At 31.2% G+C, this 15,717-nt stretch overlaps 1 protein-coding gene across 2 annotated transcripts in view; it reads right to left on the bottom strand.

Moving 5' to 3' along the window:
- The window catches only part of RYR2 (ryanodine receptor 2), a 699,155-nt gene that overhangs the window by 50,173 nt on the left and 633,265 nt on the right, over positions 1–15,717 (bottom strand). For both annotated transcript variants that reach the window (XM_074262493.1, XM_074262494.1), the window contains 4 exons: positions 14,900–14,981; positions 11,860–13,157; positions 9,854–9,921; positions 3,712–3,859 (listed from right to left, as the gene is read on the bottom strand). In XM_074262493.1, the coding sequence (XP_074118594.1) occupies positions 3,712–3,859; positions 9,854–9,921; positions 11,860–13,157; positions 14,900–14,981 (1,596 nt within the window). The remainder of the gene's footprint in view (positions 1–3,711; positions 3,860–9,853; positions 9,922–11,859; positions 13,158–14,899; positions 14,982–15,717) is intronic.

The raw sequence follows: 15,717 nt of genomic DNA, 5'->3' as shown, positions 1-15,717 counted from the left end.
CATTATTTGAAAAAAGTGCTGGGAAACCTGGGGGAAAAAAAAGGACATAAACTAGTTACAGACCAGCATCTCATACTATATATCACAAGAAAGTCAAAACATATACATGATTTAGATACAAAGGGATGACACTATATTTAAATTCGAAAAACAAGGAATGGTCAATCTGTGGGTCTATGGGGAAGGGAAGAATTAATGACCAAACAGGAGATAGAGAGCATTATAAATGCAAAATAGATACTTTTGATTAAATTAAGCTAAAAAGCTTTTAAATAAACAAAAAAACAATTCAACTAAGATTAGAAGGAAAATAAAAAGAAAAAAAAACAATCTTTACAGTCAGTGTGCCTGATAAAGTCCACATTTCTCATATATATAGAGAACTGAATCAAATTTATAAGAATATAAGCTATTCCTCAATTGATAAATAGTCAGAGGATAGGGAACAGGTAGTTTTCAGATGAAGAAATCAAAGCTATATATCTCAAAAGGAAAGGGACCCCATGTGCAAAAATATTTGTGGCAGTCCCTTGTAGTGGCAAGAAACTGGAAACTGAATGGATGCACATCGTTTGGGGAACAACTGATTAAGTTATGATATATAAATGTTATGAAATATTATTGTTCTATAAAAAACAATCAGTATGATGATTTAAAGAGAGGTCTGGAGATAAGAACTGATGCTAAGTGAAATGAGCAGAACCAGGAGATTACTGTACACGGCAATAAGATTATACAATGATAAATTCTGATGTACGTGTCTCTCTTCAACAATGAGATGATTCAGGCCAATTCCAATGATGATTGGATCATTATGATGAAAGCCATCTACACCCAGAGAGAGGACTGTAGGAAGTGACTGTGGATCATTTGCACTCTTTTTGTTGTTGTTTGCTTGCATTTTACTTTCTTTCTCATTTTTTGCTTTTTGATCTGATTTTTCTTGTTCAGCAATATAATTTTATAAATATGGATGCATATATTTGATTTAACATATATGTTAACATGTTTAACATACAATGGATTACTTGCCTTCTAGGGAAGGGGGTGGAGGGAAGGGGAAGGAAATTGGAACACAAGGTTTTGCAAGGGTCAATGTTGAAAAATTATCCATGCATATATTTTGAAAATAAAAAACTTTAATAAAAAAGGGGAAAAAAAGAAATCAAAGCTAATCTTAGGGATACTAGAAGTACTCTAAATCACTTTTGATTAGAGAAATGCAAATTAAAACAACTCTGAAATACTACCTACTTAGTACTATTGCACTGCTGATAGAGTTATGAAGTAATACAACCATTCTGGAAAGCCATTTGATACTATACCCATCTGACAACCAAATTGCTTATACCCTTTGATCCAACATTACCATACTAGGGCTATATCTCAAAGAGAAAATAGGTAAAAGGACCTACAAAAATATTTGTAGCAGCCCTTTTTGTTGTGGCAAAATATTGAAAATTGAGAGAATGTTCATCAATTGGGAAATGGTTGCACAAGCAGTGATATATAGATGTAATGGAATACTATCATATAATAAGAAATGATTAACATGCAGATTTTAGAAAAACTTGAAAAGATCTGTATGAATTGATGTAAAGTAAAACAAGCAGAACCAAGAAAATACTGTACACAATATCAGCGGTACTGTGTGATGATCAACTATGAATGACTCAGCTCTTATCAGTAATACAATAACTCAAGAAAGGTAGAAAATGCTATTTATAACCAGATAAAGAACTGATGGATTCTGAATGCATATTAAAGAATATTATTTTCACTTTATCCTTTCTTAGGTTTTTTTTTTTTCTTTTCGATATATTTTTTCTTTCACAACTGTGACTAACAGGGAAATGTGTTTTATATGATAGCACATATATAAGCTATATCAAATTGCCTACCATCTTCAGGAGGCGGGGGAAGAGGAGAGAGAATGAGAAAAAATGTGGAACTCAAAATCTTGCAGAAATGAATGCTAAGGGGTGGAGCCAAGATGCTGCAGTAAAGACAGGGACTTGTCCAAGATCTCCCCAAATCCTTTTAAGTACCTTTAAATAATGACATTAAACAAATATTAGAGCATCAGAACAACATAGAAGTTCAGTAGGAAAGGTTTGTTGTACCACAGTGGGATTGGAGCATAATCACGAACTGTACCAACAGAGCCCCAGCCACAAAAGAGGCAAGAAAAAAGTTTAATGAAAGGAACCTAAAAGAGATTTTTAAAAAAGGAACAGGACTTATATTACAAAAATATTTATAACCTATCTTAGCAAAAAAAAAAATTTAATAGCTTTTTTCTGATAGCAAAGAACTGGAAATTGAAGGGATGCCTATCAACTGGGGAATAGCTGAATAAATTGTTGTTTATGAATATGATAGAATGTTATTATTCTATGGGACATGATCAGCAGGATGCTCTCAGAAAAATCTGGAAAGTCCTCCACAAGTTCAAGCAAAATGAAATGTACTATGTAAATGGTAATGTGAGATGATCATCTAGGAATGACTTTGCTATTCTCAACAATATAATGATCTAAGACTATTCTGAAGGATTTATGATGAAAAAATGTCATCTATACCCAGAGAAAGAACTGATTGTGTCTGAATACAGATTGAAGCATACTTTTTAAATTTTATTTTTTTGAGGGTTTTATTTGGGGGAGCTTGGGGAAATAGTTACTATATGACTTTAATAAAAATGTTTTCTATAACTTCCAATGTGCCTTCTTGTAGGGTGGAGAGAAGGAAGAGAGAGAATCTGGAACTCCAAGTTAAAAAAAAAAATTTACATATAACTGGGAAAAAGAAAATATTTTTAAAAAGTGAATGCTAAAGTTTTTCTTGACATTTAAGTAAGAGAAAAAAATACTGTTAAAAAGGCTTTATGAGACTTGCTTGGTTGGAAAGTCTAGAAGTATGAACAATGGATAGACGTTGCAGAGAGGAAAATTTAGGTTTGATATCAGTAAGAACTTGTTAACGATTAGAGCTGATCAAAAGTGAATTAATGCTATATTGGTGGTAGTTACTTCCCTTATGGTGAAGGTCTTCATATAGAAGCTAGATGACCATGTATTCCTGGACAGTAAGAATTTGAGTAGATATTCTCTGAGATTCCTTTCAGTCTCAGATTCTCTGGGAGAGGAATCTCTATACTTTTAGATTACATTTCTGGGAAATGAAAAGATCTAAATAAATTGAGAATATTTTGTTGATCTCAAAAATAATTCTTTCAAACTAATACACTGCCATTCAATTAAAAAAAACTATTTTTTCACATCTTTTATTTCATGGGATTGATAATTGGAAGGAATTATAGAGGTTATCTAACACATAGGAGGAAACTGGGTTTGTATATATGAATTGCCCTGTCCAAGATATCATTTCTTAGAAGTGAAAGGGATGACAAGATATTGGTAATTTTTTATATTTATAGAATATTAGTGGCTAAAAGACTCATAAGAGCTCATACTGAAGACTTTTATGACAAAAATCACTAATTTTTGGTGTTTGGGAAGAAAAGAGGCCTAACTGCCATGGGGAAGAAAACTACTTCAAATGTTGTATTAATGAAGATAGGATTAAGAAAAGTGTTAAAGAACATGACAATGTTCTTTGAATTCTTTGAATGAATGCAAATCTTAATTATTTTTACTCAACTTGAATTATCATGACTTCACAATCAATTTTAAAGTAAAAAAGACTTACTAAGAGTTTCTGCTGATAGGCTATTATTTTTTTCCAAAATGCTGACTCGGGGACTTCTGGTTCTCCATATCTATGTGTGTGAAGCTGCCTTAACTTCTGTTTGCCTTTATCTTCTTTGGATTTTTCCTCCTTTTCTCCATCTTCTCCCCTGTAAAAAAAATGAATAGTACATAAAAGTCTCAGGTGAAGTTGACATTGACAAGCACAATAGTTCTCTGAATGAAATTTTCTACTTAACAAAAGGGGCACAAACAGAATGCAAATTATCAATAGCATCAATATAACACTATTTTATTGGAACAGTAATTCTTAATTTATTCTTTCTTTGTTGTTGTTTCGATTTTTGTTTAGGCAGCTGGGGTTAAGTGACTTGCTTAGAGTCACACAGCTGGTAAATATTAAGTATCTAAGGCTGGATTTGAATTCAGGTTTTCCTGATTCCAGGGCCAGTGCTATCCACCACATCATCTAGTTGACCCTTGGAATAGTAATTTTAATTAATGATAATGTTCTGAAGTCAAAAATACAATTTTAAATCTGAAGTCAGTTTTTTCTACTTAACATATCCAGCATATTTGGAAAAAAGAAGTCTTGTTTTTGTAAACAAGAATGTAATCAAGCAATCAACAGGCATTTTTAAAGTGCTTAGTGTATGTCAGGCACTATGGCTAGAAATATAAAAATGAGACAGCCTTTGACTTTAAGGACCTTATATTCTAATAGGATAAACTATACATACAAAGGTGTGTTAAGCAAGGAAAGGAGTTAGGATCTAGGAAGTTAGGAAGATGTTGGGTTGTTTTGAATTTTTAGCACTACATATGACATGCTTTCTTTAGATTAATGTATCCTCCTTCCAGCCACAATCCCAACAGGGCTAAGGGACAGGTATATTGATTTAATAAGTAAGAGACTATAGAAAGATATAGGTGGGAAGTGATGTCTATTAGCAACATTTTATTGCTTCTTGACCTGCTGAAGTTTTGTTTGTGGTTGAAAAGTGAGTAAATTTCCAGTTTTCCAAGCTAAGATTAATATAATAAAATGTGGTGGCAGAGACAAAACCCTGCATTTTCCTTTGGTCAACATGAATAATTTTCCCAAAATGCCTCTATTTCAGTATAAATGGCAGTTATGCTTACTTCTATGTTTTTGTCTTCTTTACCTAAAATCTCGTGCAAGGGCAGCCAGCAGACAAATTCACTGTCTTGGACACCTGAAACCAATGGCAGACTAGTAGACAAGATTAGAGGTAGGAATTGCACCTCATAGGGATATGATGAGTATGCTAACAGCATCTCAGTGGCTTCCTTCTACATGTTGTGAAAAGAACAGGTTTCATAGTCCAATGTCTTAACCTCTCAAAAAAGCATACTTAGATCTGACTCTTGATTTCTTTTTTATTATTTTTTTTAATGACTGTAAGATTGAGGGAAGGGATTTGTTTCTTTATCTGTATCTATACAAAATGAAATGAAAAGGAGATCCCTTTAGGCAGAAATCTTTGTTTTATTCTTCTTGATTAGATAAAAAGACATTCCTGTCTCAATAGCTATTTAATAGTTAATAATAATTGATATTTGTATAACACCAACTATGTGTCAATCACTGTAGTATTTTAGAAATATTACATCATTTCATTTTCACAACTCTGGGAGATGTGTTACTATTTTCTTCATTTCATAATTGTAGAAATCTGAGATTTCAGGTTCTTCTTGACTTCAGGTCTAGTGCTCTATCCAATGTACCACCTAGCTGCCTCTGAGCTATTCATGTTTTCTTGTGTTAAATGGTATGTAATTATCAATTAATTCATATGTAGTTAATTTTTAAATGAGTAAAAGTTTTTCTGTAAGAAAATACATTGTGTTTTTGGAGAAATACATTGTTTTCCATTCAGAGAACAATATATACTCCTTACTCTGCTCCTCAAGGATATTATGGCTTAAGGGGGAGGGAAAAGAGAGAGGAAGAAAAAATTAAGGCATAAAAAAATACTTTTTTATGAGAAGAAGAAAATAACTTTAGCCAAATCAAATAAGTGGAGTAAAACTCACAAAGGAATACAATATTTGAAATATATATCATATATATGCCTATGTATACACATATATATTTCATAATGGATTAATATTTATCAAATATCATTAAGTTGAATAAAGAAAATTAAGATAATCAGGATGGCCAATTAGTTTTCTTTCTAACTTGACTTTTATGGAAATGTTTTGCATAACTTCACATGTGGTTCCTTAATTGTGGGTGGGGATAAGGAAGAGAGCCTAGAACTCAAAAATTTAAAAAAAAAAATCTTAAAAAAAATGTTTTTTTTAATGTAATTGGGGAAAATATTAAATAAATAAAATAAATGAGGAGAAAAATAAAACAAACATATTAAAAGAGAAAGAAAAATGAGATGAAATTTTATACTTAGTCTTCTAACATTTCTTCCTGACACTATTATAGAGGCAAAAATTATAGAAACAGAAATTATTCTACCTTTCTTCTATTTCATAGAAAAATATTAATGTCTCTATTGGATTGCCTCAGAATGAGGAAACATTTTTGTTCATATTAGAACATATGGAGTGTTTTCTGTTATAAAATGAAGAGCAATAATTTCTGATTATTTTTGCTATATTTTATTATCAGAAATAAGTAAATCCCTTCAGCTTGTCCTCATTTTTGCAGAATGAGTTGTATGCTTTCTTTTTAGTTAACCTTTATTAATGTAATCTAGGTATATTTTATTACTGGACAAAAATTTATTTTGTCTTGTGCCTATATGTTGTGTGTGTGTACACACACACACTATAATGTATTGTAATATTTCAAATGTTTAAAAAAGATACATTTAGAAAAACTTTTTTTCTTATAAAAATATAAAATTATACATGTGCTTTAGAAAGAATTTCAATGTTATAAGCTAAAATGCTTAAACTATAATTGTGAAATTGAAAAGTATGCTATCTTAATGTTAAATAAATATGGGTTAATATTTGAAAATGTAATTCTTATGTCAAGCAGTACTATGGATGAATTTTGAATTCTGCCAGTATAAGTTTAAAATTTTTTCTTGGATAAAATCTAAAACTATAAAAATGAAAAGCATCACTAACTTTGAAAACATAACAATTTTCTGCCTTGAAAATTTAGCATCTTTATATAATACTTATACCAGCTATCCACAATCCTCAAGACACTGAAGTGATGTCTGTTATTAATATTTTGTTCCTTTTAATTAAAAAGCTATTTCATTACTTAGAATATAGGTCTTTAAAACAATAGAAAAAATTCAGATCCTCACGTAAACAAAACAAGATCTTTCTCCTGAATGTTGAAATTGTGCTAGAATAATATGGGTCCTTAACTTTGTGGGAAAGTTTTCAAAATAATTGCTACATAGAAATGTTCTCATCTGAAACTTGGGTGAGAATCAGAAATGCCTCTGTTTAATTGAACTTCTTCATCTCTAAAACAATTTACTTTAAAAACTATGTAGATTTTGCAAATATATGATTTCAATTTCCTCTATATTGAAATAGCAACCATTGGTTATTTAGAGCAGTGAAAGAAAACTAGGCTGTAGTCTATTTAAATACTATCTTTTAAATTTAATTGTAATATTTTGTGGAATCATGCTTCTTTTTCTCCTTCTTGATTCTTCTCTTTCTTTATCTTCTTTTGTCTCCAATAATAACAATCATGGTAGACTAGGCTTTCACGAGTATTTAAGCCAAATTCTTAGATACTGGGTTTTATTTATTGGCCTTACTTAAAATCTGAAGTGTATGAATTTAAGTATAATATGAAAAAAATTAACTTCAAAAATATTGAATTTAAATGAGCATATCTATGCTATCATACCAAGTTATCAAAATGTGAATTCAAAAATGTGGTATTTTAATTTAGGAATAAATATGAAAGACAACTTTTAGTATGCAACACAGCACAGTTCTCAAAATAAGATCAAAAGGCTTCTCATTGATATTCAGGGCAATACTATCTTCAGTTTACTACATTGACAGGGAAAGGCATGGAAAGTCTATTGACCTATAGAATCAAAGCAATGCTGAGGTCTCTGTTAATATTCAGATATACTTAGTAAAATTAGGAGCCATTATATGTACTTTCTAATTGACTATAACTCTATGTTCACATTTAAATATTAATATTTTATCTTAAAATTAAACTTTAGAAAAACAATATTCATTCTGGTGAGTATATGCTAGGAAGGGAATACTGTACAAAAGATTGAACTTTTTAATTCATGATAACAGTGATGTTTGAGAGCTTAGGGAAAAGGATCAAGATGAAGACAAAATATTGAGTTTGATATTGTTCAATTGTTATCTGAACAGAGGATATATTGATCCAGCTGGGGTCTCAGATCTGGAATTAGAACTCCTTTATCTTCTACTTACTATCTCTGTGACTTTTTTTCTCTTCTAATTTCAATTTTAACCTAAATGCCTAAGTCTGAAGGTCTCAATCTGAGGTAAATAATTCATTGAAGTCTAAGTTTGATTTTTAAAAAATAAGGAAAAAAACAACCCTTTCCTTTCCCCAATTTTATAAACCTAAAGAAACTTTAGATTTACATTCTATCAGTCAAAAATTTACTGAACATTTATGAAGTGCCTACTATGTGCCAGACATTGTGCTAAGCACAAGGAATACAAAGAAAGGTAAAAGATAGTCCATGCCTTTTATGCTCATAGTTGAATGTGGAAGAAGACATGCAAAAAACTCTGTACAAACAAATTATATGCAGATTATATAAGAAGTAATCAACAGAAGGAAGAATGTAGAATTATGGGCTATCAAAAAAGGTTTCCTGTAAAAGATGAGATTTTTATCTGGACCCTGAAGTAAGCTAGAGAAGCCAGGAGGTGGAGATGAGGTGAAAGACCATTCCAGGCATGAGGAAGAACCAATGAAAGCACAACAGCTTCTTTTAAAAAATTTTGTAGTCACTAAATATCAAGTCCAATTGGTATTATAAGGGCTTAGAATAGCAATTTGTTGCAAAGAAAAATGAAATTGGGTTATTTTGAGAGGGTTTTTTTTTTGGCTGTTGCTCCTGCTATTTTTCAAAAAGAACATAAAAACTGAAGAGGAATTTTTTACAGGTATATATAACCTCAATGTCATTTTCTAGTATATACTGCAATAAAACATTGTGATTAGATACCTAAAAATGATAGCACAGAATCATAATCTCCAATGATACATTTATATATTAGTGATAAAATTTAGACTTCTCCTAAATTGATATTTTTCTCATATTTTAGAACATCTAGTGTTGATATGTGCACTCCAATGCATACGCTTAAATTAAATTGTTCAATCCTCATCTCCTCATACATGAATAGTTTAGGAAGATAATCATGGGATAGGAAGCTGAAGCCAGGGCATAAAATCAATAAAGCTCAGCAGAAAATAAAAATGAAGGTGAAAAGATATAGAATATCTCAAGAAGATGTAGAAATTTATAGAATGTTATGATTAGCAGAAAATCAATGATTTAGAAAAACCTGAGTGACAAGTTTTCATTGTTTTATTATATGACTATAATGATTGACAGTTAGTTGAAATGTTCAAAAAAACACTAATATGAGAGTCTATTGATTTTAACTAAACAAATCTTTTCTGTTCACTTGTCTAAACAAGATAGACATAGGATCAAAATATAGTAATCTAAATAACACAGACTAAAATAGTATCATATTAAAGACAATTTTTTTTTCTCTCAAGCTATGATTGCATTGGGCAGAAAATAAGGAATAAGTGAAATTTTTGGTTCTTGTGGAGAGGCAAGAAAATATATGTGAATAACATCAAGCCCAAACTCCTATAGTTATAAGCTAAAGATAATATATTCTGAGAAGGAGGACAAAGAAAAAGTCAGAAGTAAGACAGCTTAATATCAGTTAACTGGCTTAAGACCATAAGAATTATATTATTAGGAATAAATATATTGTTACAAAGTTCATATAGGGCTGATGTTTTCTGAGAACTTAAGATCATAGATTTAGAGTTGAAAGAACCTTTGCAAGATGCAGTGAGAGTGTTTAGGCAGATGGAAGACTTTAAAAAAAGTTTTTGAAGCCAAGGAAAAGGCAGCATGTACCATTATACCTACTCTGCTTTTTCAGGTTCGGATTTCATTTCTTCTTTCTCTTCCTTTTCATCTTCTTTCACTTTCTGTTCCTTGAAAGGATTAGTGGGAAGAAAGAAAATCTAAGAAATATTGCAAATAACCTAGAGATGAGATTAAAGAGACATGCACTCATATGCCAAACATTATCAATGATTCCCCAGTGTCTCTAGGATCAAATCTAATCTTTTCTGTCTGCATTTCATTCTATTTAAGGTATACATTCTCTTTTAGTCACAGTGTTTCCTTGACTATACTGCAAAAGATACCATGCTCATTTTCTTCTCTATGACTTAGCTCATATTATTCACTTCCCATCTAAGAATAAACTCTTCTCCCTTATTATTTCCTTCTTACAGATAAATTTTATCCATGCTTAAAATAATACTCTGACTTTATGTACTTCATGGTATTTTAACCTAAGGACTAATCTATCCACAATGATTTATTTATCCTTTTTATTAATAACCATTGAACTGATATATACTAAGCAGCTTAACACTTAATAACATATGTAATTATGCATTAACTTCTCATTACATATTAAATGCATGTGTGCAAAGATCTGTCCTAGGCAATGGAGATACAAACAGAGACTCTGCAGACTCTGCTCTAATACGGCAGTTTACAGCTTGGTGAAGGGGCAGGATTAACACATGTATGCATATAAGATGAATTAAGAGTGTGGTAGGGCCAAAGGAACTATCTAAAGAAAATGCTGTAGGAAAATCTGAGAAGAAAGATTATGTTCATCTGGCAAAATCAGGTCTGCCTTCATAGAAAAGGGAGAATCTGAACTCAAACTTGAAGGAAGAAAAAGATATGATTATTTAGAAATGAGGAAGAAGCTTCAATAGTTTAAAGTGGTACTGAGTGAGACTTTTGGAATACCATGTTTATTAATGGAATGGTGAATGGCCTGCACAAGTATAAAAAGGTAAATGGGAAAATGAGATTGGGAAAGATGTAGTAGTCTGATTTTACTTAAAAGTTAAATGTGTGAAGGGAAGTATAACAAAATAAAGCTGAAGATGTTGAAAACATCCTGGCTAGGTTTTAAATCCCAAATTGGAGTATGTTTTGTCCTAAAGGCAAGAGGGAGCCAAAAAAAAAAAAATTAGTGAGGAAATACTGTACCTAAATCTATTAGGAAGATTAATTTGATGATTCTAAGATGGATGAAGTGAAAGAGGGAAGGCATAATGTTATTCCAATTGTTCAGGTAATGAGGATCTAAACTAATGTGGTGGTAATATAGAAAGGAAGGGACAAGAGAAAGAGATATTGTAGATAAAGAATTTATAGGCCTGACAAATGCTTGAATATACAGGATAAGGAAGAAAGAAAAGTTTTGAATACAGTTCTAAGGTTTTGTTACATATAGGGAGAATGGCAGTGACATGAACAGAAAAAATAATTTGATAGAGTCGATTTTCAGGAAAAGATAATGAGTTCAGTTTTAACATGCTGAGGTTAGCAGACAGCAGAGAATACAAGTACAAATGTTCAGAGGAAATACTGGAGCTAGGTATACAAAATTTAGGATTAACTGAATAAAGTTGCCTGATTACTGAACACAAGGGAAGAGATGAAATCACCAAAAGCACAAAGAGAAAAAAGTGAAGGCAATCTAGGAAAGGTTTAGCTTTTTTGGGGTATTCTTCCATAATCCCTTATTTAGCACTTAGTTCAGTATAGAATAAATAAATGTTTAATGATTGATTGTTTATCTGACTGACAGGATAAAACTTCCAGGATATTAGTTTTGTTCTTACTATTAAGAAAAAATAAACCATTATGAAGAATCTGATCATCTCTTCACTAAAAATGTCAATAATCCTTTGGTAATCTGGTAATTAAAAAAAAACTACTCTTCTCCTCCTCCCAAAACAACACTGGTACACATTTATAAGAGTAACAATATCAAGCTAAATCTTCTATAGTCCCCCCTTCCCCCAAAGATCAGAAAGGATATGAATTAAACAGATTACCTGGCATTTTTCTTGAACTTCAGGGACAGGGATTGGGTTACTCATTAAATCACTCAAGCCAGCATTTGGATTGTGAGGAATTAGCTTATATTGACCTCCTTCTCTCTTTAGGTCTAAGCCAAAAATATCTGACAGTAAGTCACTTTCTTCTGTTAATTCTTTTAGGTCAGTTAGATCTTCAGTGGGTAGGGCCATTTCTATAGCCTTCCTTTCCCCCTCTTCTCCCTCACCTCGTACTTCATCCTGGGTAGGGTCTGGCATATTGGCCAAAAGTTCTGCAACTTTGATCTTTTTAGCACCTTCTACCAGGCTACCTCCCAGCAGCAAGCTGCACATGATACGAAAAAAGCCTCTGAAAACACTGGATATGAAATGTAAGAGGCCCACCAAAATACTCCAATAAGATGAAAAGAGGGCCATGACCAGGTCCTTCATGGTCATTTTCTTTACTTTTTTCATCTGTTTTTTAAGGCTTTTTAAAGTGAGCATTTTCATCAGGGTTAAGATATTGTACCTAAGAGCAAGGAGAGCTGATTTAACAGTCATAATGGAAAAAAAGCCCATTCGAGGCTCCTGTTCTTCAGGATTCTCTTTTTCAGTTTCTTCTTTGTTTACTGATCGTTCATTTAAATCTGATTCTGAGATCTGTGCAGCTAGCTGCATTTCAAAGATGGTATCCTCACAGAAATTAACAAAAAGTTCCATCTTCTCCTTCTCCCCTCCTTCATTGACGACATCAAAAATAAATTGCCTTTTGGATTCTTTAACTTGTGGCTTCTCCCACTGGGTTCTGCTGGACTCACTGATTTCAAAATAAACTCTTTCAATGCGTTTTGCACTGCCCATAATCTCAATGCGGCCTAGAAAAGGCTGAAAATAATTCAATACACTTTCTGCTAATTCAAGGAAAGTCTGTAGCCGGGTATCATTGGGCATGTGTTCAGAAAGATTGGTCAGGAGGACAGCAACATTGAAGCCAATGTCCTTGGCAGGTTCATGGAAACGTTTCACAAATTCCTCATAGTCTAAGGTTTCATTTTCATCTGTTTCCGCACAAGATAGAAGAAATTCAGTTTCTGATTGAGTATAGTGTTTGTGACTTTCCATTGCCTTATGAAAGTCCCTCTTAGAAATAATGCCCTTGCCATCAGGGTCATATTCTTTGAATGTATCTGAAGAAGTTAAATCCTTTAGTTTTAAAAACATGTCAAAAAACTTTAGAATCATCTCTACATTGTTGGAAGATTCTACCAGCATATCTACCATCTGTTTTCCAATGGTTCCATTAACAACATTACCTGGTGGTAAAAGAATTATATTTGTTCAAAATTAATATACTTTAGCAAAGATGAAAAGCTAATTACTAAACATATTAAGTGAAATATATTTGCCAATATATAGACAGAGAATATCTTCTTACTTTTTTGTCACATAAAACATAAACATAAAACATACATAAAACACTTCCATGTTAAACAATAAGATTCAATATGGTTTGAAAACTACAATGTTATTAGGACATGCTTTTCCAATAATATTTTGGGCATAATATGAATGAAATCAATATTCTGTCCATCTATCTATCAATCAATATTCTGTCCATATAATAGAAAAGGAAGCAACCCCTGGTCACTATTCTACCACCAATATAAAAGATGACTCTAAGGATATTTCCAGTGCCTTATTCCACAAGCATGTCTGTCAATGAGGCATAATAAAGCAATAGTATGCTGAGAGAGATTAGATATTATGGAAATTTACAGAATTACCAAATATATTTATTATTTTTTACTGAAAAATGTTATACAATTAGTAATATATGAACCTAGGTAATGGATGCATGGAAGACTTTTTTATAAAACAGAAGGTCTCAAGTTATTTACTTCGACTGAACTTTAAATTTGTATCAAGACGTAGAAACTCATGGCAAGAGGACATGCAGAAACTATTGCTACTCAACAAATGCATCAAATGCAATAAAGTTAAACACATTGACACATTAGACTAGAAATAATTTCTTTAATCAAGTAAATAATGATTAAGCAATGCATATGAGTGATGTTGGTATCCAAAACATCCAAAAAAAATAAAGAAAAATTAATTGTGACAAAAAAAAAAAAAAAAAAAAGGATAGAGATAAAAGGAAGAGGGGAAAAAAAAGAAAACATTGAAAATAGCATACGTGCCTTAAGTGCCCAGAGTTACCTATTTTCAGTGCCAATGATTAAAAATTACTGTTGTCACTTGTGAAACTAGAATTCTAACTTTATCAGTCTTAACCAAGTTTTAACCCCAGCATATCTGAAAAACAGCTGGCAATTTGAGATGACATCTCTTAAAAAAGTACATTAAAATGAAAATTTCTTTGTTCATAGCATAAAGTGTGAATGAAATTATAGTTTAAAAAACCCATAGGCTTAAAAAATATCTTATAATCTGATAGTCTTTAAAAAGCCAATGTTCTATTCTCCCTTTGATTTTAAGGTATTTTTAATCACTATCAATTGATTAATGTTAAATGTGTTTATTTTCCACATGTTGAAAAGCTCAATCCTCATGACAATCCCCCATAAGGTAAGCAAAAATATCTTTAATTTTTAGAGATATGCAATAAAAGGATAGAATTTTAAAGTAAATTAGAAGGAAAGGTGATTAAGTTGTTAGGAAGCAACACAGAATAAGAATAATTTCCAGGTGATGTGTACAATTTTCTAGAATAGTGGTTTTTAAAGTATAGTCCAAGGACCCCTGGGGATCCTGTTAATTCTCTTAGGGAGTTCATGAGTTCAGAATAATACTGATATTTTATTTCTCCTACAGCAAATAATAATAATAAGCAAGGTCCTTGTAAACAAAAGCTTTTGAGGGAAAAGTCCTCATTAATTTTTATGTATGTAAAGATACCTGAGAGCAAAAAAGTTTGAGAACCACTGTTCAATAGCTAAATCTCCAAAAAGTAGCATTTTGAATTTTATGATCACTAAATCAGAAAATATAAGACTATGCTATAGTACTTGCATTTCTGATTAATCAAAGCTACCTTCCAACATGGACAGCAACATGACCACCATATCCTTCTGAAGATCCATTAATTCTTTCAACAACTCAATTTGGCTGGAATCCTGCAAACATTAACATTATACTTTAAAAACTATATGATAAAACAATTCACACAACATTAACACACTCTTTGTCAGAGTATTTGAACTATAGCATTAATTCAACATGTAACATCACGTTAATATGCTAATATAAGACATATTGTTAAAGAAGATTGAGGGAAAATGTACTAGGTATTCACACTAAATTAACTATAGAGAGAACTAGAATTCCCATAATTTACATGAAGGTGGATTTTGATAACATTATTAAAGAGGAAACATTAAAAGCTGAAAAGACTAATAAGTTACAGATTACATGATGATATATTAATATAAGTATTATTTTTAAAAGACCATCAAAATCATTTTAGTAATTAAGAATACTGTTAAACTTTTTAAAATGGCAACTCCATAGAATTATGTAGAAACACTTCATTATTGAAAAATCTTCTCAATTGAAATTCATTTTGTGATTTGTCTATCTGCCTTATTATGCTATAGAATCTTAATAAATCCTAACAAATGCAATTATATTATTTCATAAATGAAGGAGATATGATGAATTACATATGCTCAGATATGTAACAAATCTTTAAAATTACATAAATCACTGCATTTTGCAAAATAACTTAGGATTTGAAAGATATAACATAAAAATAAGTTATAACTTACTAATTTCTTGCCTTCATATTTTCCACTTTTATAGTATTTGCCTGATATCATATAAAATATATTTGTATATAGAAATTTTTACAAA

The sequence above is a fragment of the Sminthopsis crassicaudata genome, chromosome 4 (assembly GCF_048593235.1).
Source record: "Sminthopsis crassicaudata isolate SCR6 chromosome 4, ASM4859323v1, whole genome shotgun sequence".
NCBI classification, from domain to species: domain Eukaryota; kingdom Metazoa; phylum Chordata; class Mammalia; order Dasyuromorphia; family Dasyuridae; genus Sminthopsis; species Sminthopsis crassicaudata.
Note: the sequence above shows the minus strand (reverse complement) of the source record. Positions and strands in the feature narration are given on the sequence as shown.